The 25089-nt window shown below is 40.3% G+C and overlaps 1 protein-coding gene and 1 pseudogene across 1 annotated transcript; one reads left to right on the top strand and one right to left on the bottom strand.

Moving 5' to 3' along the window:
* Window positions 1-6326: 6326 nt before the first annotated feature.
* Window positions 6327-7275, bottom strand: LOC148108972 (olfactory receptor 7A17-like; annotated as a pseudogene).
* Window positions 7276-22783: 15508 nt separating this feature from the next.
* On the top strand, window positions 22784-23716 carry LOC123796734 (olfactory receptor 7A17-like). Its single transcript, XM_045804231.2, has one exon. The coding sequence runs from the start codon at window positions 22784-22786 to the stop codon at window positions 23714-23716; it is 933 nt and encodes a 310-aa protein (XP_045660187.2).
* The last annotated feature ends 1373 nt before the right edge of the window (window positions 23717-25089 follow it).

Below are 25089 nucleotides of genomic sequence, written 5' to 3'. Positions count from 1 at the left end.
ATCCATCAAAATCCTAGAGGAGAGTATAGGCAGTAAACTCTTTCACATTGGCCACAGTAACTTCTTTCAAGACATGTCTCCAAAGGCAAGGGAAACAAAAGCGAAAATGAACTTTTGGGACTTCATCAAGATAAAAAGCTTCTGCACAGCAAAGGAAACAGTCAACAAAATTAAAAGGCAACCTACAGAATGGGAGAAGATATTTGCAAATGACACTACAGAAAAAGGGCTGGTATCCAAGTTCTATAAAGAACTTATTATACTCAACATCCAAAAAACATATAATCTAGTCAAGAAATGGGCAGAAGACACGAACAGACACTTCTCCAAAGAAGACCTGCAAATGGCCAACAGACACATGAAAAAATGCTCCACATCTCTTGTCATCAGTGAAATACAAATCAAAACCACAATGAGATAACTCCCTACACTGGTCACAATTGCTAAAATTAATAAATTAGGAAACCTCAGATGTTTATTTTTTTAAGGATGCAGAGAAATGGGAACCCTCTTATACTGTTTTTGTGAATGCAAACTGGTTCAGCCACTCTGGAAGACAGTATGGAGGTTCCTCAAAAAGTTGAAAATAGAGCTACCCTATGATCCAACAAATGTACTACTAGGTATTTACCCCAAAGATACAAATGTAGTGATCCTAAGGGGCACCTGCACCCCAATGTTTATAGCAGCAATGTCCACAATAGCCAAACTATGGAAAGAGCCCAGATGTCCATTGACAGATGCATGGATAAGGAAGATGTGGTACATACATAGAATGGAATACTCCTCAGCCATCAAAAAATAAATTCTTGCCATTTGCAATGACGTGGATGGAACTAGAGGGTATTATTCTAAGCCAAATATCTCAGTTAGAGAAAGACAGTTATCATATGACCTCACTCATGTGAATTTAAGAAACAGAACAAGAGCATAGAGGAAAGGAGGGAAAAATAAAACAAGATGAAATCAGAGAGGGAGACAAACCATAAGAGACTCTTAAGTATAGGAAACAAACCAAGGGTTGCTGGAGGGGAGGTGGTTGGGTGTTGGGGTAAGTGGTTGACGGACATTAAGAAGGGCTGGTGATGTAATGAGCACTGGGTTTTATAGAAGACTGATGAATCACTGAACTCTACCTCTGAAACTAATAATACATTTTATGTTAATTAATTGAATTTAAATAAAATTAAATTTTAAAAAAATAAAATCTCCAAATTTTAGCATATGCTATACACATTCTGGTGATATTAAGATAGTACTTCAGAAAAGGAAATGAGTTGGAGAGAGAAAGACAGAGAGATTGAGAGGGAGCGATTGACATTTTCCTTTCCAACTTAGGGTAATTTTCAACAAATATGATTTCTGATTCAGAGTGACCTAGGTTCAAATCCTGTTTTGACTACTTATTAATTGTGTGGTGTTGGGTAGCTTAGTTAAAATTCCTGAATGTACTTTTATAACTGCAAAATTAGGAAAAGATTGTCTCCCTCTGTCGGGGGTAGGGAGAGGGAGAGGAGATACAAGGACCTGGAACACTGTAAGTTCTTGATAAATATTGCCTGCATTTTATCTCATTCCATCAATGATGTAGGCTTATTGTGAGCAGAGTGAGAAGAAACAAATGACCATGAATTAAAATACAGACTTTTGGTGGTCCCTGGGTAGCTCAGTCATTTAAGCATCTGACTCTTGATTCTGGCTTAAGTCATGATCTCAGGGTCCTGAGACTGAGTCCTGTGTTGAGAGTGGAACTTTCATAAGATCCTCCCTCTCCCTCTGTCCTTTCCCACCCTGCTTGTACACTTGGACCCGCTCTATCTCATGAATGAATGAATGAATTAATGAATAAACAAATAAATAAATAAATAAATAAATAAATAAATAAATAAATAAATCGTTAAAAAAAAGAAAGGACCATCATCATAGAGCCAATAACCTAATAAGTAAACAGATGCATGACCAAGGCCTGATTGGCATGACTCACCACACCCTGATTACTTAAGATAGTTCTGCAAAAGAGATCATAAAAACCCCTTAACATAGAAACTCTGGGTCCCAGCCTCTTGTGCTCCCTCACTCTCTGGGAGCTTTATACTTTATATTGAGTTTATGCTCAATAAACTTTGCTTTGCTGTCTACCACTCTTTGTCTGGCCTACCTTTTCATTCTTCAAAGTGGTGTGATAGGAACTGCAGGGAACTAAGGGAATAGAGATGCTGTAACACTGGTGTGTGGATCACTCTTTGATTAACAAAGCTGTGATCCTGCATTAGAGGTAACTATGGGGAGTTTTAGGTATTTGTCACCAAATATTGTCATTGCAAGAAATTTCGAAGAAATGGTATATTCACTCATTCTCGAGGCTGTGTAAATTCCGTGTTTATTGCTTTCATAACTGAACAGAATAATTCACTTATGATAAAGACTTTGTAGTAGGCACAAGATGGCCCTCCCAAATATGTCCATGTCCTAATCCCCAGGTCCTTTAATGTGTTATTTGTTGTAGCAAAGAAGGGTTAAGGTAGCAGATTGTACAGGTTGCTAATCAGCTGCCATTAAGATAAAAAGATTAGATATGATTGTACAGGTGGGACGAAGGTAATCACAATTGTCCTCCAAATGTTGACAAGGGAGACAGAAGAGTTGGTGTCCGAGAGACATTGAAAATGCTGCCCTGCTGTCTCTGAAGGTGGAGGAAGAGCCAGGAGCCCAGGAATGCAGATGCCCAGCAAGAGAGACTGGGATTGGAAAGAAAATGGATTCTCTCTTAAGCCTCTAGAAGAAACTCATCCATGCGGACATCTTGCTATTAGTCCAATGAGACTCCTTCCAAGTTTCTGACTCCAGAACTGTAAGAGCACATATGTGTTTGTTTTAAGCAAATAGTCTGGGGATATTTTACAGCAGCCGGAGGATTCTCATACTGACAGTCAATAAAATTATTTTAGAAAACTGACTTTAAGCCTCTCAATTCACTCATCAACTTCCCTTGGGAAAGGGCAGTTTGTATTTAAGGAACCCAAATAAATAGAAAAAGAGAATTGAATCAATTTGGCAATATTCTGCCCCATCAGCTGGTACAGTGAATTCCTCATGGCATGTGTGGTCTGACACTGAGGCCTTTGAAGCAGTGACATGGGAAAGGAGCTTATGATCAAAATTAGGGTTACCCATTGTAATTTACAATTTTATGTCTATATTTCTGTATCGTTTTATTTCATGTTGATTCAACTGTTCATTCATTTCACAACCACTGAACTGGAATGTTTTCTTTGGAGTAAAAATTAATTTCCATGCATTTCATTATTTTCTTACAACATTCAAATGAAGTTACTTTTAGTATTCCACACTGCTTTCAGAAATAAGGAAAGAGACCCAGAGATCTGAAATTTTTAACAATTACCTAATAAATCAGATAAAGCTTACAAACAGCCCTAAATTAGAGACAAATAGAAACTTACACCATGTGCTCTTCATTTTCATGTAGCTCCTATAAGTCATCAAATTGTACCCATTAAAATTGCAGTTTATTGTGTGTAATTACATGCCAATGATTTAATTAGATGGGCAAGTATCTATGGTGCATGGCTAGGGAAGAATCTAGAGCACAGGTGGCTGACTCTCCATTGAAGGTTTGGGAGAGAGCTCTTCTAACAGGGAAGGAAAGCAAGTGTTATATGGATATAGGAACAGTGACATAAAATTCAAATAATTCACATCAGTTCATTTAATTCACAAATAGAAGAATAACTTACATATAGAAATGTAGTAATAAGACCATAAGTTGACTGGTACAGAGAAACACTACAGCCAGGTACAACACTGTGAATGAGCCTTAGAAACACATGTAGAGATTCACTCCTGACCCCAGACCCACGAGGAGCCCTGCAGAGATCAGAAATGCCTCCCAGAATATAATGCTAATTGATTGTAAAGGGATTACTGATGAGGAGAACAAAGGCAAGAGAAATGTAGCTAGAAGGCAATCTCCTTACAACCCACAGCCCCTGATGAATCCCTGAGACACTCAGAGTGTGACACTCCTCCAGGAGCTCATGGCTGCCTTGATGTTGATGTTTTATCAGAGACTAAAAGCAGCTGTATCTTGACAATAGCCAGACCTCCAAGGTCCTGTAAACTAGAAATTTACATTATCTCCAGCTCCACCCTCCACAAACTCCAAAGTACAGAATCAGTCACAGCTCACAATCCTTGTGTGTCTCTCTCTACCCACGGGTCCTGTCCCTGTGCTAAAGTAAAAGCACCTTTTTGCACCGTAAAATGTCTCAAGAATTCTCTCTTGACTTTCGCACTTGGCCACCCACATGATAGGGGTGTCCCATTTGACAAGGACAGCTTGTTATGCACCATAGGTGACTGACACAGTAATCCAAGTGAACAGATCTGAGGCAGTTAAAACAAGGGCTGCATTTTATTTGTGGCACATGATCTGACAAAAGAGGACAGCAGTCGTGATCGTTCTGTTACTCAAGTTTCTTTCCATTAACGTTATGAACAAGTGATTGTATGTGGGCTCCCTTCTGAGTCACTGGGAGAGTTTGAAGGACATGCATGCTTGTGCAGAAGAACTGGTGATTCTGAATCACAAGACCAGCAGGGCATCAGCTCTCCCATGAAGTGTCTTCTGGTCATGCAGTTGGAAGAGATTTCTGAGCAGGAAGGAGGCAGAAAATGGATGATACTGATACTGTTCGTTTGCCATCTCTTAGCATTTGTGACAAATTTTAGGAAAAGGGAGACATTTTGCGGACCAATAGAGTCATATTAGCCCATAACATTGGCAGTGTTCAAGTAGGAAAGGAAGATAATTCAGTGATGAAACATACAAGACACTAACCAACCCTTCAACTCAATAAATAAAGAAGCCCCCTCAGTTGTGGACACCAATCTTCCATGCTTCAATAAATAGATGCAAAGCATGAACTTTGATGTGAAAGAAGAAAAAAGTAAAAAAAAGGAATATTTTGTTTAGTAACGAAATGAGTGTTTTGAAATTTTTCTTCATAGTATTTATAGTCATCCTGACACTTAGAACATATCAGGTCGATCTGTTTATTGAAATTTGCCTTTCCGTAGACTCCACTGGGAGAGAAATGTTTGCTCATCAGTGTTTCTTGGTGGCTACCATAGTCTTTCTGGACACTGAGCTGAATCACAGGATAAAATCAGACCAGTCAGGAAACACAGGAGAATGTTTATAGAGTAGGTGCCTGACTTTAATCTTTGAACTTCTGAGGCATCCATTTCATAGACAACCATGTTGAATAGACATATTGTCAGGTGTGGGATGCTATTATCAGATAAGCCCTGAGACTACCCCAGCCATGAAGTACCTCTTCAGAAAGACCTGGGTCACCTCCATACGGACATATGAATGACTCTGCTTTCCTCTTCAGCACCCAAATTCTACTCATATAAAATTGTCCTGGAAAATGTGAAACCAACAAATCCTTAACCACCCTGGCCATGTTCCCCAATAAAGACAGATCCCTCCGCACCACTCTCTTTCCCTCTCAATGCCTCTCTCACCCCTCTGAGACCTCTCTGAATGGTCTTTGGGATCGCCTGTGCCCTCCAGGACCTGTGAAGAATAAACCTGGTTTTGTTAGAGTCTCTGATGGGTGATGCTGAGGCCTATCTTGCAGTCACAGTAGGAGCCCAAGGGCTGGTGCAGCCACAGCAGAGGCTCTGGTCAGGGAAGCATCTGTGAGAATGTCCACAAGCACAGGTCGCAGGGGGTGCCCGGGCTTTCCTAGCCTTTGCATCCCTGTCAGGAGCCTGAGATGTAAACAGAACAATGTTAGAGTCCACATTCTCAGGAAGACTAATGAGGGCAGATACGTAAAAAGGTTGACAGACTCAAGGTAAAACTATGGTTTTGTATTTCCATCTTCAAATACATTATGTGAAGGGCTTAGTGGCCAAGTATAGTTTCTTCCACATAAAAAATATAATTCATGATTATTCTTTTGTGAAATCTGGAGAAAATTTACTTGGCATGGTATAAGTCATTTGAAATGAAATTATTTTTAAGAAATCCATCTTGCCCTATGTAAGATACAGAAATATCTAGCCATTTGTGCCCAAAGTTGGAGAAAATATTGGAAGTTTATGAAAATAGATAAATGGGAAACTGTCTGTATATCATACATAGCAGAAGCTAACTAAAGTGAGTTACTTAAATGTATGGAGAAATTGAATTCAAACAAATGGATATCCAGGAAATAAGTAGGAGAAGCAGATTCCACTTCCACAGCCTGATGGGAGAATGGCAGTTCCTCACTCTGAGGATGTGAGCCCTGCAATCATGGGCACTTCTTCAGCCTCAGGACAATTGGCACATACATCATTGGAACCCTAATGATTCTTTTCAGAGCCCTCTTTATGTCTCTGTTCCTCAGGCTGTAGATGAAGGGGTTCAGCATGGGGGTGACCACCGTGTACATCACCGAGGCCACTGCACTTGCGTGGGAGCTCTGGGTAACAGCAGAGCTAAGGTACACTCCCAGTACTGTGCAATAAAATAAGGAGACAACTGAAAGGTGAGACGCACAGGTGGAGAATGCTTTATACTTTCCCTGAGCTGATGATATTCTGCATATGGAGGAAACGATCTTAGAGTAAGAGTAAAGGACCCCAGCCACAATTCCAAAATATATCACCATGTCATTAAGAAAGGTGTCAGAACATGCATGCCCGACCACCTGATTGATTTCACAGAAAAAGTGGGGGATTTCCATGCCTGTGCAGAAGGACAGCTGCAACAGCATTAAGCTCTGTAACAAGGAATTCAGCACACTGATGATCCAGGACACCAGAACCAGCAGTCCACAGAGTTGGCGGTTCATGATGACTGTGTAGTGCAGGGGGTGACAGATGGCTACGAAGCGGTCATAGGCCATCACCATCAGGAGTAAATTCTCCAGGAATCCAAACACACTGAAAAAAAAAAATCTGGTTGATACAGCCTGCATATGTTATGGTTTTTCCCTGAACCTGGATGTTCCACAGCATCTTGGGGATAGTGGTGGAGGTGAAACAGATGTCTACAGAGGACAGGTTGGCCAGGAAGAAGTACATGGGGGTGTGGAGGTGGGAGTCAGAGCTGACGGCCAGGATGAGAAGCAGGTTTCCAAACACAGTGATCAGGTACATGGAGAGGAAAAGCCCAAATATCAGGGGCTGCAGTTCTGGTTCCTCTGATAATCCTAGGAGAACAAACTCTGAAATTTGTGTATCATTACCTGGTTCCATCTGGTGGATGTTACTATCAAGGAAGAAAAAAAAAATAACAGAACAATTTTCAGCAAATGGATGTAATTTGTTTTTTTTATTACCCTTTATTTTTTTTCATTATTTATGTTTCTATTTAAATTCCAGTTAGTTAACATGAAGTATAATACTACAGTCAGGTGTGCAATATAGTGTTCAAAACATCCATACGACACCTGGTGCTCAGCACAAGTGCTCTCCTCAATTCCCATCAACTATTTTCCCATCCCTCACCATCTCTCCTCTGGTTACCAGCAGTCTATTCTCTGTAGTTAAGAGTCTGTTTCTTTGTTTGCTCGCTCTCTTTTTTCCCCCTTTGCTCGTTTCTTTTGTTTCTTAAATTCCACATATGAGTTAAATCATATGGTATTAATCTTTTTCTGAATGACTTATTTCACTTAACGTAATGCTCTTTACCTCCATCTGTGTCGTGTAAATGGCAAGAATCGTGTTCTATGGATGACTCTTATTTCATTATATATATATATATATATATATATATATATATATATATATATATATACACATAATATACCACGTACTCTTTATCGATTATCAGTTGAAGGACACTTGGGCTGTTCCCATAGTTTGGCTATTGTAGATAATGCTGCTATAAATATTGGGGAGGATATATGCCTTTAAGTTAGTATTTTTGTATTCTTTGGGTAAATACCTAGCATTGAAACTGCAGGATGAAAGGGCAGTTCTATTTAACTTTTTGAGGAACCTCCCTACAGCTGTCCAGGATGGCTGCATTAGGTTGCATTCCCACCAACAGGTCAAGAGTGTTCCTCTTCTCCACATACTCACCAACAATTGCTATTTCTTTTGTTGTTGTATTAGCCATTCTGACAGGTATGAGGTGATCCCTGGTAGTTTTGACTTGTAGCAAATGGGCATTATTAACAAAGTAACATGCTACAATTTATATTTTGTAATCAGTAAGAAATTTATATTTTTTGTATAGATCTGATCCTATTTAAAGGATGTTACCTGACATCTCCAATTAGGAATTCCTGTCCATTCAGCCTTTGCCCTAAGAGGGCAGATATTACAGTTTTAATGAGAAATGTTTTCCTGCATTTGAAGAATATATGTTGAGCACTGACATCTTCTAGACAAAGAGAAGAGGGTGTTGAGAAAGAACAGTCCATACATCCTTTGGGTAAATACCTAGGAGTGCAATTGCTGGATCATAGGGTAGTTCTATTATTAACTTTTTGAGGAAACTCCATACTGTTTTCCAGAGTGGCTGCAACAGTTTGCATTTCCACCAAGAATGTAAGAGAGCCCCCTTTCTCTGCATCCTCACCAACACCTGCTGTTTCATGTGTTGTTCATTTTAGCCATTCTGAGGGGTGTGAAGTGATATCTCATTGCAGCTTTGATGTGTGTTTCCCTGATGATGAGTGATGTTGAGCATCGTTTCATGGGTCTGTTAGCCACCCGTATGCCTATTTTGGAAAATTGTCTCCTCATGTCTTCTGTTCATTTCTTAACCGGATTATTTGTTTGTTTGGGGTGTTGAATTTTTAGGTTCTTTATATATTTTGTATACTAACCCTCTATAAATATGTCATTTGGAGATATGTCCCCATTCTGTAGGTTGCACTACTATATATTTACCCAAAGGATACAAAAAAAAAAAACTAATTTGAAGGAGTACGTGCACCCTGATGATTTGCTTAGCAGCATTATCAACAATAGCCAAACTATGGAGAGAGCTCAGATGTCCACTGACTGATGAATGGATAAATAAGATGTGAGATATAGATAGATAGATAGATAGATAGATAGATAGATAGATAGATAGATAGATGATAGATAGATGATAGATAATAGATAGATAGATAGATGATAGATAGATAGATAGATAGATAGATAGATAGATAGATAGATGATAGATAGATAGATATTACTCAGCCATCAAAAGGAATGAAATCTTGCCATTTACAATTATTTGGATGAAGCTACAGTGAAATAAGTCAGTCAGAGAGAGACAAACACCATATGATTTCACTCATGTGTGGAATTTAGGGAAATAAAGCAAGCAAACATAGTAGCTAATAAAAGGTAGGCAAACCAGTAACAGACCCTTAAGTATAGAGAACAAACTGAGGGTTGCTGGAGGAAGGTGGGGAGGGTGATAGAGGTGATGGGGATGAAGGAGGGCACTTGTGGTGATGAGCACAGAGTGATGTATAGAAGAGTTGAATCACTAAATTCTACACCTGAAACCAATATGGCACTGTTTGTTAAATAATTGGAATAAATAAAAACTTGGAGAAAAGTGAAAACTCCAAACAATCCAATGATGGAGAAAGAATATATATTAAAAAAAATCACATCCCATATGAGGTGGTGACAGGTGCTGTGAAGGAAAAAAAAAGTTGGTATACAAAGGAGTGTATGTGGAGGATGCTAAGTTTTGATAGCAGTTCAGGAAGACCTGCAAAGAAGGTGACATTTTAATAGAGGCTTGCAAAAAACACTAAGCAGAAGCAAGGTGGAAATCTGAATCAGGTGTGTGCCCTGCAGGGAAAGAGGAGCAAAGGCCCTGCAGAAGACACTTACTGCAGATCTGCAGATCTCAACATGCAGTCAGTGTGGTGAGGGAATGAGCAAGAGGGAGAGAGAGGAGAGGTGGTGGCAGAGAATGTTGAGGACCGAGGTGGCTTTCCTGCTACTGATAGGACTTCAAGACACAGGGAGTCCTTCCTTCACATGGTGTTCTTTGCATCTTATTAATTGTGTTCCAAGGTAATCTGTGAATAGAAATGGATTCCTTCCTTATTTCCATCCATTTTTTAACAATCTGGCATTTAAGGGTCACACATTGGAGTATATGAACTTGCGTACCATTGTCCTGAGGACTGCTCATGCCCCACAACACACACACACACACACACACACACACACACACACACACACATCACTGGCTCACACATGAACACAGTGCAATACGGCCTCCCGCCACTATGCTACTCTCATGCTTTTCCTGCCTTTAGCCACAATACTGTTGAAAGAATCGGTAGAAGGCAAGCTGTCAACACGAGATTACCTTTACCCTGAAGACTGTGTAAACAGTACTTAAAATCTAGTTAGGAAGCCTCTACTGGACATGGAAACATGAGCTCCATTTCAATATGATTATCATGTGTTCTGCATTTCTTTTTTCTTTTTTTAATTGAAATTCAATTACCCAACTTACAGTACATCCTTAGTTTCAGACCTAGTGCTCAATAAATTATCAGTTGCATATAACACCCAGTGCTCATCCCATCACATGCACACCGTCATGCCCATCACCAGTTGTGTCCTGTATGTGAAGAAACATAAGAAAGCAGTTCCAAAATCACAGCGAGGAAAGAAATGGACACAAGGGGGAAAAGAGTTCTAATAAGCTCAGGCAGTCCCTGAGAGACTGATGAGCAGAGAGCTTCCCTGGTTCTGGCAGCATTCCAGCCCCAGTACACATCCCCTGATGCCCAGAATAATTAACAAAGCAGGAAAATAACAATGTTTCTAAACAATAAAGCATTGGTATCATCATGATTTCAAGATATTTTACTGATTGAATAACCTTCTAGAAAAAAATGTGCAAACGGAATAAATCACAATTCACAACAGAAAATATACAATGTACGACAATAGAAGGGGATTTTTAAAGATGAAATAATAAAAAACTTTTCAGAATGATTTTAAAGGCAAAAGTTTTGGAATCAGAAAACCAGGTTTTTTGTTTGTTTGTTTGGTTGGTTTTGTCTTTTTTAAAATATTTTATTCATTTATTTGACAGAGAGAGACAGCCAGCGAGAGAGGGAACACAAGCAGGGGGAGTGGGAGAGGAAGAAGCAGGCTTCCAGTGAAGCAGAGAGCCCGATGCGGGGCTCGATCCCTGGACCCTGGGGTCATGCCCTGGGCCGAAGGCAGACCCTTAATGACTGAGTCACCCAGGTGCCCCAGAAAAACCAGGTTTTGAATGTCAGATCTACCACATATATGCTGCTTGAACTTGGGAGAGACAAGCAATCCATTCCAAATGTGAATATCCTCACTCAGATAGTGGGAATAGCAGCCCCCATCCTCCTAGGGTGGCAGACAGCGGTCGTCAGTATGTGTAAAAAGCTTACAGTACAGTTCCTTCCTGTCACTGAGTGAGTGATTACAACCAGTGAAAAGATTTGGCTGAGTTTTTCTTCTACCTTACAAATCTCTCCATCATTTTCACACCTCCTGGTAATGAAGTATTACAAAGTGAAGCTAGTTAGCATATGGCTATTTGTATATGAAATACAATTTTTCATGTGAATACTCAGTGTGAGAGAAGATGCTGAGAAATGTATGTCTCAGGAACTGCTGTTGCAAGGGAACAGCTACCTGCATGGGTCTGGGTCTATCTATAAATACGGAACATGCTCAAAACTAATACTCTGTTTTCCTGCTCCCATTAACTGCAGACTCCTTGGATATGTTCTAATTTCATTGGAACCACTTTAGGTCCTCCCCGTTTCTTCCCCCGTCTCATCCAACTGCTCTTCCATTCCCAGCACATATTGTCAACAATGATGACTGCATTGCTGAGTCCAATGGACACTTCTCTTTTGAACACATTACATAAGTTACAAATAATTGAGTCTACTAGTCTCAGGTGACCTCAGGTAAAAGTTTTCAGGTTCCATTCTCTCTGATCCTTTCCTGAAATACCTGCTGAGCTCTCAGACTCACCTGGGTTCAATCTATAAGATGAAGGTCTCTGTGTGGAGGTCTGAATTCTCCTTGGATGATTGATGATGGAGACCAAAGCTCTGTTCCCAAACAGGACAGAAGGAAACAAATGCAGCATGGGTCCCTCTGCGAGACTTAGGAACCCAAAAGCAACAACCATGTCCCAGCCAGTCCAAGGATCCACGTGCTGAAGTTCTGAAGCAGAGGAGATATTTACAGCTCCCTGTGTCTGCTCACTAGGCGCTGTTTCCATTGTTACTCCCACTTCAGAGCACTTCATTCCCTGTGGGCCACGGGTCTGGACAGAAAGGAAAGTTATCCTACTGAGACTCTGTTCCCAAGAGAAGAGATTAGAAGTGAATCCAGTTTTGTTTCCTCATTCTCATGAACTTGCCAGCCTTCCAGAGATCTAACATCCTTGTACTTTACCTTAACCTTGAGTTGATATTGATTTTATTTAATTGAAAGGTTACATTGTCATTTGTAGGTTTGGGGAGATGTTAATAAATAATCTATGTGGTCCTCTTCATGTATGGTTTTGAAAGAAAATCTCAATTCTCATGTAGACTCTGAAAAAAATTCTGTCTTTGATTCTTCAAAGGAAGGGCCCATGAGTTGACAGTAAATATACCTCTGACAAAGTCTTTTAGTAGCAGAATAATGTCCCCAAAACATTTCCACATTTTATCTACAGAATCTTTGGATATACATTCTGTCATGGCAAAGGAGAATTTAGGTTGGAAATGGTATTAACACTGCTAGTCAGCTGACACTAGGGTAAACTTATTCTGATTATCCAGGTGAGCTCAATAGATCACAAGGGTCCTCCAACCGTGGGAGAGGGAGGCAGAAGATGGAGTCAGAGAGAGATCTTGAGGTGCTATATTTTGACTTTGAAGAAAAAGGGAGGGCACATGAGGCAGAGAGTACAGGTGGCTCTAAAGCTGGAATAGGAAAGAAAACCTATTCTCCCCAGACCTCCAGAATGAACTCTTCTCTGCAGACAGTGATTTTAGCCCACAGAAACCTATTTCAGACTTCAGACTTCCAGAACTATCAGAAAATAAATGTATTTGTTTGAAGGCAGCAGCATGGTCATTTGTTACAACCAAAATAAAAATCTAATCCAGGGGCATCCAGGTGGCTCAGTCGGTTAAGCATCTGCCTTTGGCTTGGGTCATGATCTCAGGGATTTGGGATCAAGCCCCTCAACGGGGCTCTCTGCTCAATGGTGATTCTGCTTCTCTCTCTCTCTCTCCCTCTCAAATAAATAAATAAAATCTTTTAAAAATCTAATCCAGACCTTTATCTAATATAACTTTCTCAAGGGAAAGGAATCAAGCCTTGGATCTTATTCATTTATATTCTCTTGGATAAAGATATTTAGTATTGAAATCCTGCTTTAGGTAGAAAAAGAAATATGAAGTCACTTTGGAGTTGTTCAACCCCAATAGCTGATATAGAAAATGTCCCATGCCCTGAGCCGTTCTGACCTAAAGGCACTAAGGTAAAAAATATTGAATCATTAAGACCACTCATTCCGTATTAAATTTCGTGTTCAAATTTTTACAGTACTTTACTTTCACATTAATCCAAATGTTCATTCTTTTCATTCTTATCCTCTCCCCTTTTCTCTCAAGTTCACCTGTGACACAAAAGATCACCTAATAATGAGTCTATGTGTGTATGCATATGAGTACCCATGTTTACTTGAAAGAAAAATGTGTATAAACACACACACACATTCATACCTCCCACCTTTGAACATTTTATTAGGGTTGTACAAAATACGACCACATATTTGTTTATTCCAACAGCATGCCTCTGAAATTAGTCTTATTATCCCATTTTATCTTCAGAAATAAGAAAACTGAGGCTCAGGGGCATTAAATTTTAATTAGTTAACAGAACCAAGTAGTTAAAGCTTATCGTGCACTTCTGGAATTACATACAAACAGAATCATATGGTTTCACTTATATGAGGGACATAAGGAATAGCATGGAGGACTTTAGGAGAAGGAAAGGAAAAGTGAAGGGGGGGAAATTAGAGGGGGAGAAGACCCATGAGATACTAGGGACTCCAGGAAACAAACTGAGGGTTTCAGAGGGGAGGCGGTGGGGGTGGGTTAGCCTGCTGATGGGTATTAAGGAGGGCGTGTATTGCATGGAGCACTGGGTGTTATATGCAAACAATGACTCATGGAACATTACATCAAAAACTAATGAGGTACTGTATGGTGACTAACATATCATAATAAAAAAGAAGTTATTAAGTTTAAAAAAATAATGTGCTCCTATATTTTATATGACTCCTTTAATGCAGCAAACTGCACACTTTATTTAAAAATTATTTTAATTATAGTTGACACACAATATTACATTAGTTTCAGGTGTACAACATAGTCATTCAACACTTTATTTTATGCTGTGCTCACCACAAGTCAAACTATATACTTTAAATAGGTGCAGTTTATTGTATATAATTATACTTCAGTGGTATAATTAAGAGGAAAAAGTCTAGTGGAACATGGATCTAGAGCACTGGTATAGCTGATTCACAGTGAACACTGAGGGAAGATATCTCTCCTAACAAGAACGAAAGCAGTGTCTAGATGGATATGGGACCAATTAAATTAAATTAAAATTAAATTAAAGCAATTCACGTTAGGTATTCCTTCTCTAAATCACTATCAGGTACTGAGTTTATATATGAAATAACAAACAAAGCCCAGCATGAGTAAAAGAAGGGGAATAATAAAGATTAGAGCAGAAATCAGTGACACAGAGACTTAAAAAAGGAACAGAAACAAAATCAATGAAAGCAAGAGTTGGTTCTTTGAAAAGTTAAAGCAAATTGACAATCACTTAGCAACAGTCATGAAAAAAAGAGAGAGAGAAAAGACAAAATCAGCAGTTAGAAACAGAAGTAACAACTTTTGCCATAGAAATACAAAGAATCGTAAGAGAGTACTATGAAAAAGTGTAGGCAACAAAATGTACAACGTAGAAGAAATGGAGAAAGTCCTTGAAATATACCATCTTCTAAAACAGAACAGGAATAAATAGAAAATCTGAGCAGAACAATTATAAGTAACAAAATTGAATTGGTAATCCAAAAGCCACCGAAAAGTACAAGTTTGGGACCAGATGGATTCACGGGGAAAGTCTACCAGACATTTAAAGAAAAGTTAATACCTAGTCTCCTCAAACTATTCTAAAACACAGAAGAGGAAGGAGAGCTTACAAATGCATTGCATCAGGCCAGCATTACCCTGAGACCAAACCACACTAGGACACCACACACACACATAATGCCCACCCCCCACACATACACATACACGCACACACACAAAATCATGTCTGGCTGAGAAACACTGGCCTATATTGTAACATTCCAATCAAAACACATCATTTCTTAATGCTGCAGTTCATAATTCTGGGTCAAGCACTCAACACTTCCAAGTCACATTTCTACAAATGTGCAATGAGGCTCACCATTTTATGGTCCTTATAGAATGGCTTTTGCACAAAATAAATCAGGTTATCCATATAAGATTCTGAGCTCAGCCCGTGGTGCATTAAAAGGTCTAAATTGATCTCTTATAACTACCAAATCTTTTATAAATGAATGACTAGATGTCAACTTTTAACTTCTATTCAAACACTGAACTTCTAATTGATTTGTCAAAAGAATTATGAATCCAAGGATTGTTGTACCCATGGTTTTGTAGCAAAGGAACATGCTTTTGCTTTTTGGAGAAGGAAGAACAATTTTCTGGTGCTTTCAGGAGTTGTGCTCCCACCACAACTCAACATTTTGGAGACATAGGGAGCATAGCCAAGACAGGTGTCCTCAGTCTTAGATTAGGAAAAAGCAATCACTCAGGTCTGTGGACAGTTTCAATCTTAGAGCTCTGGAAGCCAGGCAACTTCAGGAAGGAGTAATAAACATTGCATGTGCCTGAATTCTAACCTGGTCTCTTGGGAACAGAGAATCTACAGGAAATAATTCCATTCAGTGCAGATAAGTTCCCATGGGGAGATGTGCTCGGGGGTTGGAGTAAAAATGGGATATGTGTCTAATGAGCAAGGACAGGGAACAGATACAGCAAATATAAGGAGCTGTAAATATCTCCTCTGTTGCAGCCCCTGGGCACATTCAACCTTCAGCTGAAGGAGACATGGTTTTTGTGTTTGGATTCCTGCGTCTGCTGGGGGACCCATGCTTCACTCCTTCCTGTTGTCCTGTGAACAGAGCTTCAGTCTCCATCATCAACTATCCAGAGTAGAATTTGGACCTCCACATAGAGACCTTCCTCCCAAAGACCCCATCTGGGTGAGTCTCAGAGCTCAGCAAGTATTTCAGGAATGGTCAGAGAGAATGGAAGCTGAAAGTTTTACCTGAGGTCACCTGAAAGCCTAAACAGCCTAGCATAGCCAGTTTGTTGGTGTCGTGAATTCATTCATTTATATTCAATTTTTTGAATATTTTAAACAAAGAAATGTCTGTGCACTTAGCAATACAAGGATTACCGTTGACAATTAAGTGGTGGGAATAAAAGTCCAGTTGGATGAGACTAGAGAAGGAATGGGAGGCACTCTCTTTAGGAAAATGTGAACACTTCCAAGGAGATTTGCAGTAAAGGGAATATGAAAATAGACTATTAGGTATGGAGGTGGGTGCAGTGCAGTGAGGACATTTAAATATATTTTTTAAATGGTGTATATTGTAGTATGTTCTGTATTCATTAGAAAGACTGTGGACTCTGGGAAACAAACTGAGGGATTCAGAGGGGAGGGGGTAGGGGATTGGGATAGGCCAGTGATGGGTATTAAGGAGGGCACATCTTGCATGGAGCACTGGGTGTTATATGCAAACAATGAATCATGAAACACTACATCAAAAACTAATGATGTACTGTATGATGACTAACATAACATAATAAAAAAATAAAAAAATAAAAAGAAAGAAAGAAAGATCCAGACCTGGATTCTTAACTCTAGGAAACACAGGGTTGCTGGAGGGCAGGTGGGTGGGGGGATGGGGTAACTAGGTGATGGGCATTAAGGAGGGCACATGATGTAATGGGAGCTGGGTATTCTATGCAACTGATAAATCACTGAACTCTACCTCTGAAACTAAGAATACACTGTATGTTAATTAATTGAATTTAAATAAAATATATATATTTTTTAAAGTAAAGAATGTCCAGACCAGTGGAGGGAGCCACTACCTTGCAACAGCTGTTCTGGAAATATACATCTCACAGAATCCTCTCTCACATTAGGTATTCACTTAAGTTTATTTACAGCACATAAAGGCAAATTGTAAAGGGCTTTAGTCTGCACTTATTTCATTACCTGGAGGTGGATTATATTTTGGGTTTATTAGCCATTTACTTTCTCCGTCCCAAATCGCTTGTTCACGTTTTTTGCTTTGTATACTGGGGTCTGACCGTTCTCGCTGTTGTTTGTTTGTTTTTCTTGCTGAATCATTTTTTTTCTTCTGTTTGATTGCATTCTTTCCAACAAATAATTACAAATGTGTAAGCTGAGTTTGCTATTTGATGTTTAATTCTTGTGTGTATGTAGAGATGTATTTGCTGGGTAGTCTGAGAGTTTATAAACTTTGACCAGTCCAATCTATCCATAGGTCATGTTTTGTCCCCACCCATTGCTTTTTATTTGCGTCTAAATAAATTGCCTTTTGGTATGCATTGCTTTCTAAGTTCACATCTGTGCCTGCTTACTGCTGCCCTTTGCCTTTTCTGGTTAGATCTGTTTTCTAAACTAGCACTCATCTTCTGCCATCCTGTGCAACCTATTCTTCTGCATTCAAATTACACATTTTCACAACATTTTTGACTCTATTTAAGTTTATTTAGGATGACATTATAATTTTAGATACTGCTCTCTGCCTATTTTTAGGATAAATTATGATTTTAAGGTATATTGTCCTATTCTTTTCATTAGGTTTTTGCCTACCCCATTTTGATTTAGAGATCTGCTAATGTGGTGAAATTGTAATTTTAGATCCTTTCTTGAAGAAGTTAGTCTTTTTATTTTTATTTCTTTAAAGTTGTTTTATTTATTTTAGTAATCACGGCACCCAATGTGGGACTTGAACCCATGACCCCGAGTTCAAGAGGTACACGCTCCTCAGACTGAGCTAGCCAGCACCCAGAAGTTAGTCTTTTTAAATTCAACTGAGATTAATAAGATTGTTTTGAATCCACTGTATTTTTGCCAGCTTTCATTACCCTTCTTGTTTTTATTTTATGAATTTATCTTCTAAAAACGTGTTTCTATCTAAATGCACACCTTTTCCAAACAACAAAAGTGCACAAAGGAGGTGAGGTCCTGCTCATTTGGATCCTGTGTCAAACAAAGCAAGGAGAGTGGGTGACATAAATGTGTGTGTGACTAAGGTCCTCAGCAATATTCATATGAAGGATGGAAATAGGTTTCTGAGGTGTGTCTGATTTTATAGAGTATATTGTAGGGACGCCTACACGTGTGGGACCAAAATCAGAAACAGGAGTGGAGCGTGCCCAGGGGTTTGTCAAAGAGAGACCGAAACTCAAAGCCCAGGAATTACAAAGCAAAGATGCCCCAGGGGTGCCTGGCGGGCTCAGCTGGAAGAGCATTCAAGTCTTGCTCTCAGTGCCCTGAGTTCCAGCCCCACATTGGGTTTTAAATAAATAAAACTTATTTTTTTTAATTAAAAAAAAAAGAAAAGATGCCATAAAGACATGTGAGAGAAAGGCTAGCCTCATCTGTTCCTTCTTGAGCCATATGAGGACAAGGGTGGCCAAACACATAGGAATAAATATGGAATAAAAACCAGAACAAGGGCCTGATGTAGGTACTGTAACAAAGCAATTGGGGAAATAAAAGTACAGTGAGTGTGCGGTGCCTGAATCTGGGGGAACCCCAGCACCCACACTTGGCTGCCTACTCCCTCTGCATCCTGGACGTTCTAATGGGCTCTTCATTCACAGTGCTTTTCCATCAATGCCTGGAAGTGCCATCCTTTTATTTTTTTATTTTTTTAAGTATTTTATTTATTTATTCTGGGGGTGGGGGCAGGAGCAGAGGGACAGGGGCACACAGACTCCTGCTGAGCTGGTAGCTGGACTCAGGGTTCCATCCCAGGACCCTGGAATCATGACCTGCTGAGCCACTCAGGAACCTTGGAAATGCCCTTCTTTTTAAAATATTCTTGCATTTACTGACATGGATAAGTTTCTTTTGATTTTATCTCAGAGCAAAACATGCCTTTTACATGTGATCCAGCAGCTGTGCACAGGCAAACACAGAAATAAACACATTTCTGCGTGCACACACACACACACACACACCCATGGGACTCAACAAGGAGAACCATGAAATGCTTTGGTATGAACTCCGACCACGTATGATGCACTCTGATATTTTCCATTGTGCCTTATTTATCTTATTCTATTTATTCTTATAAATCACAGTCTGACCCACAAATGGTCCCAATCTGAGGATGTGGAAAACATTTCTCTCCCATGTCCTCCATTCCTGAGAGTATCTCCCTGCTTCTGTTCTCTCTCTCATCACTGGCAACTTCTGTGAGCAGAGGTTCTCTCATTCCTTATGAACATTTATTTATTCCCACTGTTCCCAACCAAACTATGTCTGGGGATAAAGTGTAAGAGTCTATATAACGTGCCCCAGGGCACCCATAGTCTAGCAGAGAAACATACATGGAATTAAATAAAAGTTACACAGTGATAACCCTTACATCTAAATTACTGCAAGAGGAAACATCCTTTTTCTGTGGGAATGTTAAAATAACAGAACAAAAACAAAGGATTCATGAAGGAGATGACTCCTTACAGTTTGAAAGAGGTGATGGGATTTTGAAGATAGAGAGGAGGTGAGTGATCCCAAAGAGACCAGTGGTCAACTCCCAGCAAAGGGCAGCAGGTGTATGGAGGCTCTGAGCCTGGAGACTGGGGCTTCAGGTGAAGCTACAACTCAAGTTCGGTGTTTGTGACATTGATGTCGATGAGGCAGTGGGAGTGGGAAGCTGGTGGATGGGCCAAGGGAGGCAAGCCAAGTGTTGGAAGTTATGGAATTCGGGGTTCACTCTCCAGTGGGGAGTCACCAAGAAGGGGTTAAGATGCAGAGTTGGGACAGTAACTTAAATGCAATATAAAAGATCTCTCTGGGTAAATGTGAATATTGGCTAGAGGACGCCAGCCCGTGGTAAGTGGAGAGATGACAAGGGACTGAAAGAAGGCTGTGGAACTGGGGACCCAGAGGTGGGGAAGCAATGGGGACATTGAGAGAAGAAAAAACTCAGCCAAATCTTGTCGCCGGTATTAACCATTTATTATCAACAGGAGGGAACTATGCTAAGGACTTTCCGTATGTTCACTAAATCTCTCAACCACCTGAGAAGGATGGACAGCTCAAGCCCTACGATTTGGGGGAGGATATTAACATTTATTATAGTTTGGTTGGTGCTCTAAATTCAAACAGCAAATATGCATAGATCCAAAATTCAAAACCCTAGTTTCTGATTATAAAGTTTTGCATTTTTTATCATTTAGAAAATTTCCTTTACCAAATCATCTTTTAAAATCCCCCACTTCTGTTGTACTGTGTGTGTTTCCTTTAGTGAACTGTGGGTGTCTTCCCTTTATTTATTATTCTGGTGGGATGTTCGATGGGTCAGATGTCTTGATAATGTAAAATCCTCCCTACCTTTTCTTTTGGGTAAATGGCCTTTTGCTTCTTTATTACTCTGGGCATCAAGACACTGTAACTGGGGTTGGAGTGTTGCCAGAACCAAGGACATTTGCTCCTCCTCACCATCTCTAGGGGGTCACATGAGCTTATTGGATCTTTGTCCCTACTTCCTTCCTCTAAGGTTTTGGAACTGACTTTTTATGTTTCTTTAACTACTGGGCATAAAATGATCACATTAAAATGGAAACACATGTTTACATGCTCATAGGAGACATTACTACTAGAATTTGGATGCACATTCACATTTTCTTTTTAGTTTTTTTAATTAATTAATTATTTTTTTATCATATTATGTTAGTCCCCATACAGTACATCATCAGTTTTTGATGTAGTGTTCCATGATTCATTGTTTGTGTGTAACACCCAGTGCTCCATGAAACACGTGCCCCCCTTTATACCCTTCATGGGATAACCCATGTATACAATGGACTATTAGCCATCAGAAAGAACGGTTACCCAACATTTGCATCAACATGGATGGAACTAGAGGAGATTATGCTAAGGGGCACTTTCACATTCTTAAGGGAGAGACAATCTGATGTCAGCAGCTTGCCTTGGATCCCTGTTTTCTTAATTATTGTGGTGGAGGTGACAATAGCCTGGCAGTGATTTTTACTTATTTATTTATTTATTTATTTATTTATTATTATATTATGTTAGTCACCGTACAGTACATCCCTAGTTTTTGATGTAAAGCTCCATGGTTCATTTCTTGCGTATGCTGGCAGTGATTTTTAAAACAAAAAATGAGCAAAGGAAAGGCAGAATGGTGAAGGGGAGTGGTAAATAAGGCTTCCAGTTAAGGAATGAATGAGTCATGGGAATAAAGGGCACAGCCCAGGGAATGTAGTCACTGATAAGGTCACAGTGTTGTGTGGTGACAGATGGCAGCTCCACACGTGTGAGCACGGCGTGGCGTTTAAACTGACGATCACTGTGTTGTACACCCAAAACTAATGTGACATGCATGTCAACCATACTGAGGTTTTAAGAATTAATTTGAAAAAAACCCAAGTCTTTTCTCAGAGTTTGCATTGGTTGTTTCCCCTGACGGGCAAATACCTCCTGGATAAATGTGTCTCCTCCTGAACGAGGCCCCTGTGTAATGTGGGCTGGACTATCCAAGCACCCGGGAAAATTAACACCTGCGTCCACTGTTTTATTTTTACTGGCTTTTCTTCATAGCACCCCTCACAGTCTGATATTCTATCAACTTTTTCTATCCCCTTATCTTCTCCATCACTGAACTCTGCAGACTTTTGTTTCTTGAAACCTATACTCTTCACCTGGACATTAGTCAGAACTGAAATTTACTCTCAAAAGTGTGACAGAATTTCTCATTAAAGTATAGAACATACGAGTACTTGCGTAAAAGGCGAAGTGTGGGATGTGCATTCCTATTCAGAACTGGGATGCAGAGTCCCAACAGGGGACAAGTTCCATACAAAAACTATGGGTATTGACTTTTTGGTGAGATTTTATTTATTTATTTGAGAGAGAGAGAGAGCAGGAGCAGGGGGAAGGGCAGAGAAGAAGCAAAGTCCCTGCTGTGGGGAGAGCCCAAAACAGGGCCTGATCCTGGGATTCCAGGATCAAGACCTGAGCTGAAGGCAGATGTTTAACCAACTGAACCACCCAGGAACCCCAAGATATTGAATTTCTTTTTTTTTTTAAGATTTTATTTATTTATTCAACAGAGATACAGACAGCCAACGAGAGAGGGAACACAAGCAGGGGGAGTGGGAGAGGAAGAAGCAGGCTCATAGCAGAGGAGCCTGATGTGGGGCTCGATCCCATAATGCCGGAATCACGCCATGAGCCAAAGGCAGACACTTAACCGCTGTGCCACCCAGGCGCCCCCAAATATTGAATTTCTGATTGCAAAGTGAAAATTGCAGAATTTCAATGTTACTTGTAATGTTCAGTATTGAAAAATTAGTCTGTTGTTTTTTTGTTCGCTGGTAGTCTTCTCCACCATATGGAACCAGGCAATGATACACAAATTTCAGAGTTTCTTCTTCTGGGATTATCAGAGAAACCAGAACTGCAGCCCCTGCTATTTGGGCTTTTTCTCTCCATGTACCTGATCACTGTGCTTGGAAACCTGCTTCTCATCCTGGCCGTCAGCTCTGACTTCCACCTCCACACCCCCATGTACTTCTTCCTGGCCAACCTGTCCTTTTTAGACATCTGCTTCACCTCCACCACCATCCCCAATATGCTGTGGAACATCCAGACTCAGAGCAAAGACATAACCTATGATGGTTGTATCACTCAGATATACTTTTTCCTACTCTTTTCAGGCTGGGATGCCTTTCTCCTGAGTGTGATGGCCTATGACCTCTTTGTGGCCATCTGTCACCCCCTGCACTACAAAGTCATCATGAACCCCCTGCTCTGTGGACTGCTGGTTCTGGTGTCCTGGATCATGAGTGCCCTGAAGTCCTTATTGCAAACCTTAATGGTGTTACAGCTGACCTTCTGCAGAGAGGTGGAAATCTCCCACTTTTTCTGTGAAATCAATCAGGTGGTCCCACTTGCCCGTTCTGACACCTTTCTTAATGACATGATGATGTATTTTGCAACAGTGGTGCTGGCTGCTGCTCCCCTGGCTGGGATCTCTTACTCTTACTCTAAGATAGTTTCCTCCATTTGTGGGATCTCAACAGCTCAGGGCAAGTATAAAGCATTTTCCACCTGTGCATCCCACCTCTCCATTGTATTTTTGTTTTATTGTACAGGCCTAGGAGTGTACCTTAGCTCTGCTGCTACCCAGAGCTCCCACGCAAGTGCAGTGGCCTCGGTGATGTACACAGTGGTCACACCCATGCTGAACCCCTTCATCTACAGCCTGAGGAACAGAGACATAAGAAGGGCTCTGAAAAAAGTCCTTGGGGTTCCAGTGATGTGAGGGCCAATGGTCCTGGGGCTGAAGAAGTGCCCATGATTGCAGGGCTCACAGCCTCAGAGTCAGGAACTGCTATTCTTTGATCAGGCTTTGGAAGTAGAATCTGTTCCTTCTATTTATTCTCTGGAATTGCCATTTGTTTGAAATCAACTTCTGTATAGCCTCAGAGTCAGGAACTGCTATTCTTTGATCAGGCTTTGGAAGTAGAATCTGCTCCTTCTATTTATTCTCTGGAATTGCCATTTGTTTGAAATCAACTTCTGTATACATTTGCATAACTCACTTTATTAAGCTTCTGCTCTGTCTGAAACACACACAGTTTCCCCCTTTCTCCATTTTCATATGTCCCCAGTGTTTTCCAACCTTTATATCACAAGTGCCTGGAAATTTCTGTAACATACGTGGGGCAGGTTGGATTTTTTAAAAATAATTTCATTTTAAATGACTTATCTCATGCCAAGTAAAATTTCCCTAGATTTCCTAAAAGAATAATCATGATTTGTATTCTTCATATGGAAGAAACTATACTTTGCCAAGAACCCTTCACATAACTTTATTGTAGATGAGAATACAGAACCCCAGTTTTCACCTAGACTGTCAGTCTTTTTATATCACACCTTCACTCCTCTTCCTGATGATGTGGATTCTAACCTTGTTCTGTTTACATCTCAGGCTCCTGAAAGGGATGCTCAGGCTAGGAAAGCCTGGGCACCCCCTGCGCCCTGTGCTTGTGGACATTCCCACAGACGCTTCCCTGACCAGAGCCTCTGCTGTGGCAGCACCAGCCCTTGGGTTCTTACTGTGACTGCAAGACAGGCCTCAGCACACCCATCAGAGACTCTAACAAGACAAGGTTCATCATCACAGGTTCTTGTAGGGATGGGCAGAAAGGTCTAGGGGGCCTGTTATTTGGGGTCCATGGGCAGAACGACTAGGGGTTTGCAGGTTCACTCTTTATTGACCAGTTTAAAACATCAGAGTGAAATTCTGGCACAGAAGGGAAGGCACAGCCACTCATGTGTCAGTATGGAGGTTATCAGGGTTTTGGAAGAGGTGTTTCATGGCTGGGGCAACCCGACTGCTTCTCTGGTAATACTGTCCCACACCCGACAATGTGTCTGTTCAGCATGGTTGTTTCCGAAATGGAGGCTTCAGAAATCAAAAGCCTAACGTCAGGTCTTTCTCTACAAACATGCTCCTGTGCTTTAAAACTAGTTTCCTTGTTTTATTCTGTTATTCACCTGGTTGTCCTAATGCCTGCCATAGTCACTAGCAAATGCTGATGAGCAAACATATAGCTCCAGTGGAGTCTACATGGAAAGAAAACTTGATAAATAGTTTGACCTGATATGCTGTTAGTGTCAGAGATGACCACA

The sequence above is a fragment of the Ursus americanus genome, chromosome 14 (assembly GCF_024610735.1).
Source record: "Ursus americanus isolate L20-20 chromosome 14, mUrsAme1.1.p, whole genome shotgun sequence".
Lineage (NCBI taxonomy): Eukaryota > Metazoa > Chordata > Mammalia > Carnivora > Ursidae > Ursus > Ursus americanus.
Note: the sequence above shows the minus strand (reverse complement) of the source record. Positions and strands in the feature narration are given on the sequence as shown.

What these genes read in the sequence shown, in the direction of transcription:
- LOC123796734 (XM_045804231.2), top strand. Translation starts at nt 22,784, where the DNA reads ATGGAACCAGGCAATGATACACAAATTTCAGAGTTTCTTCTTCTGGGA.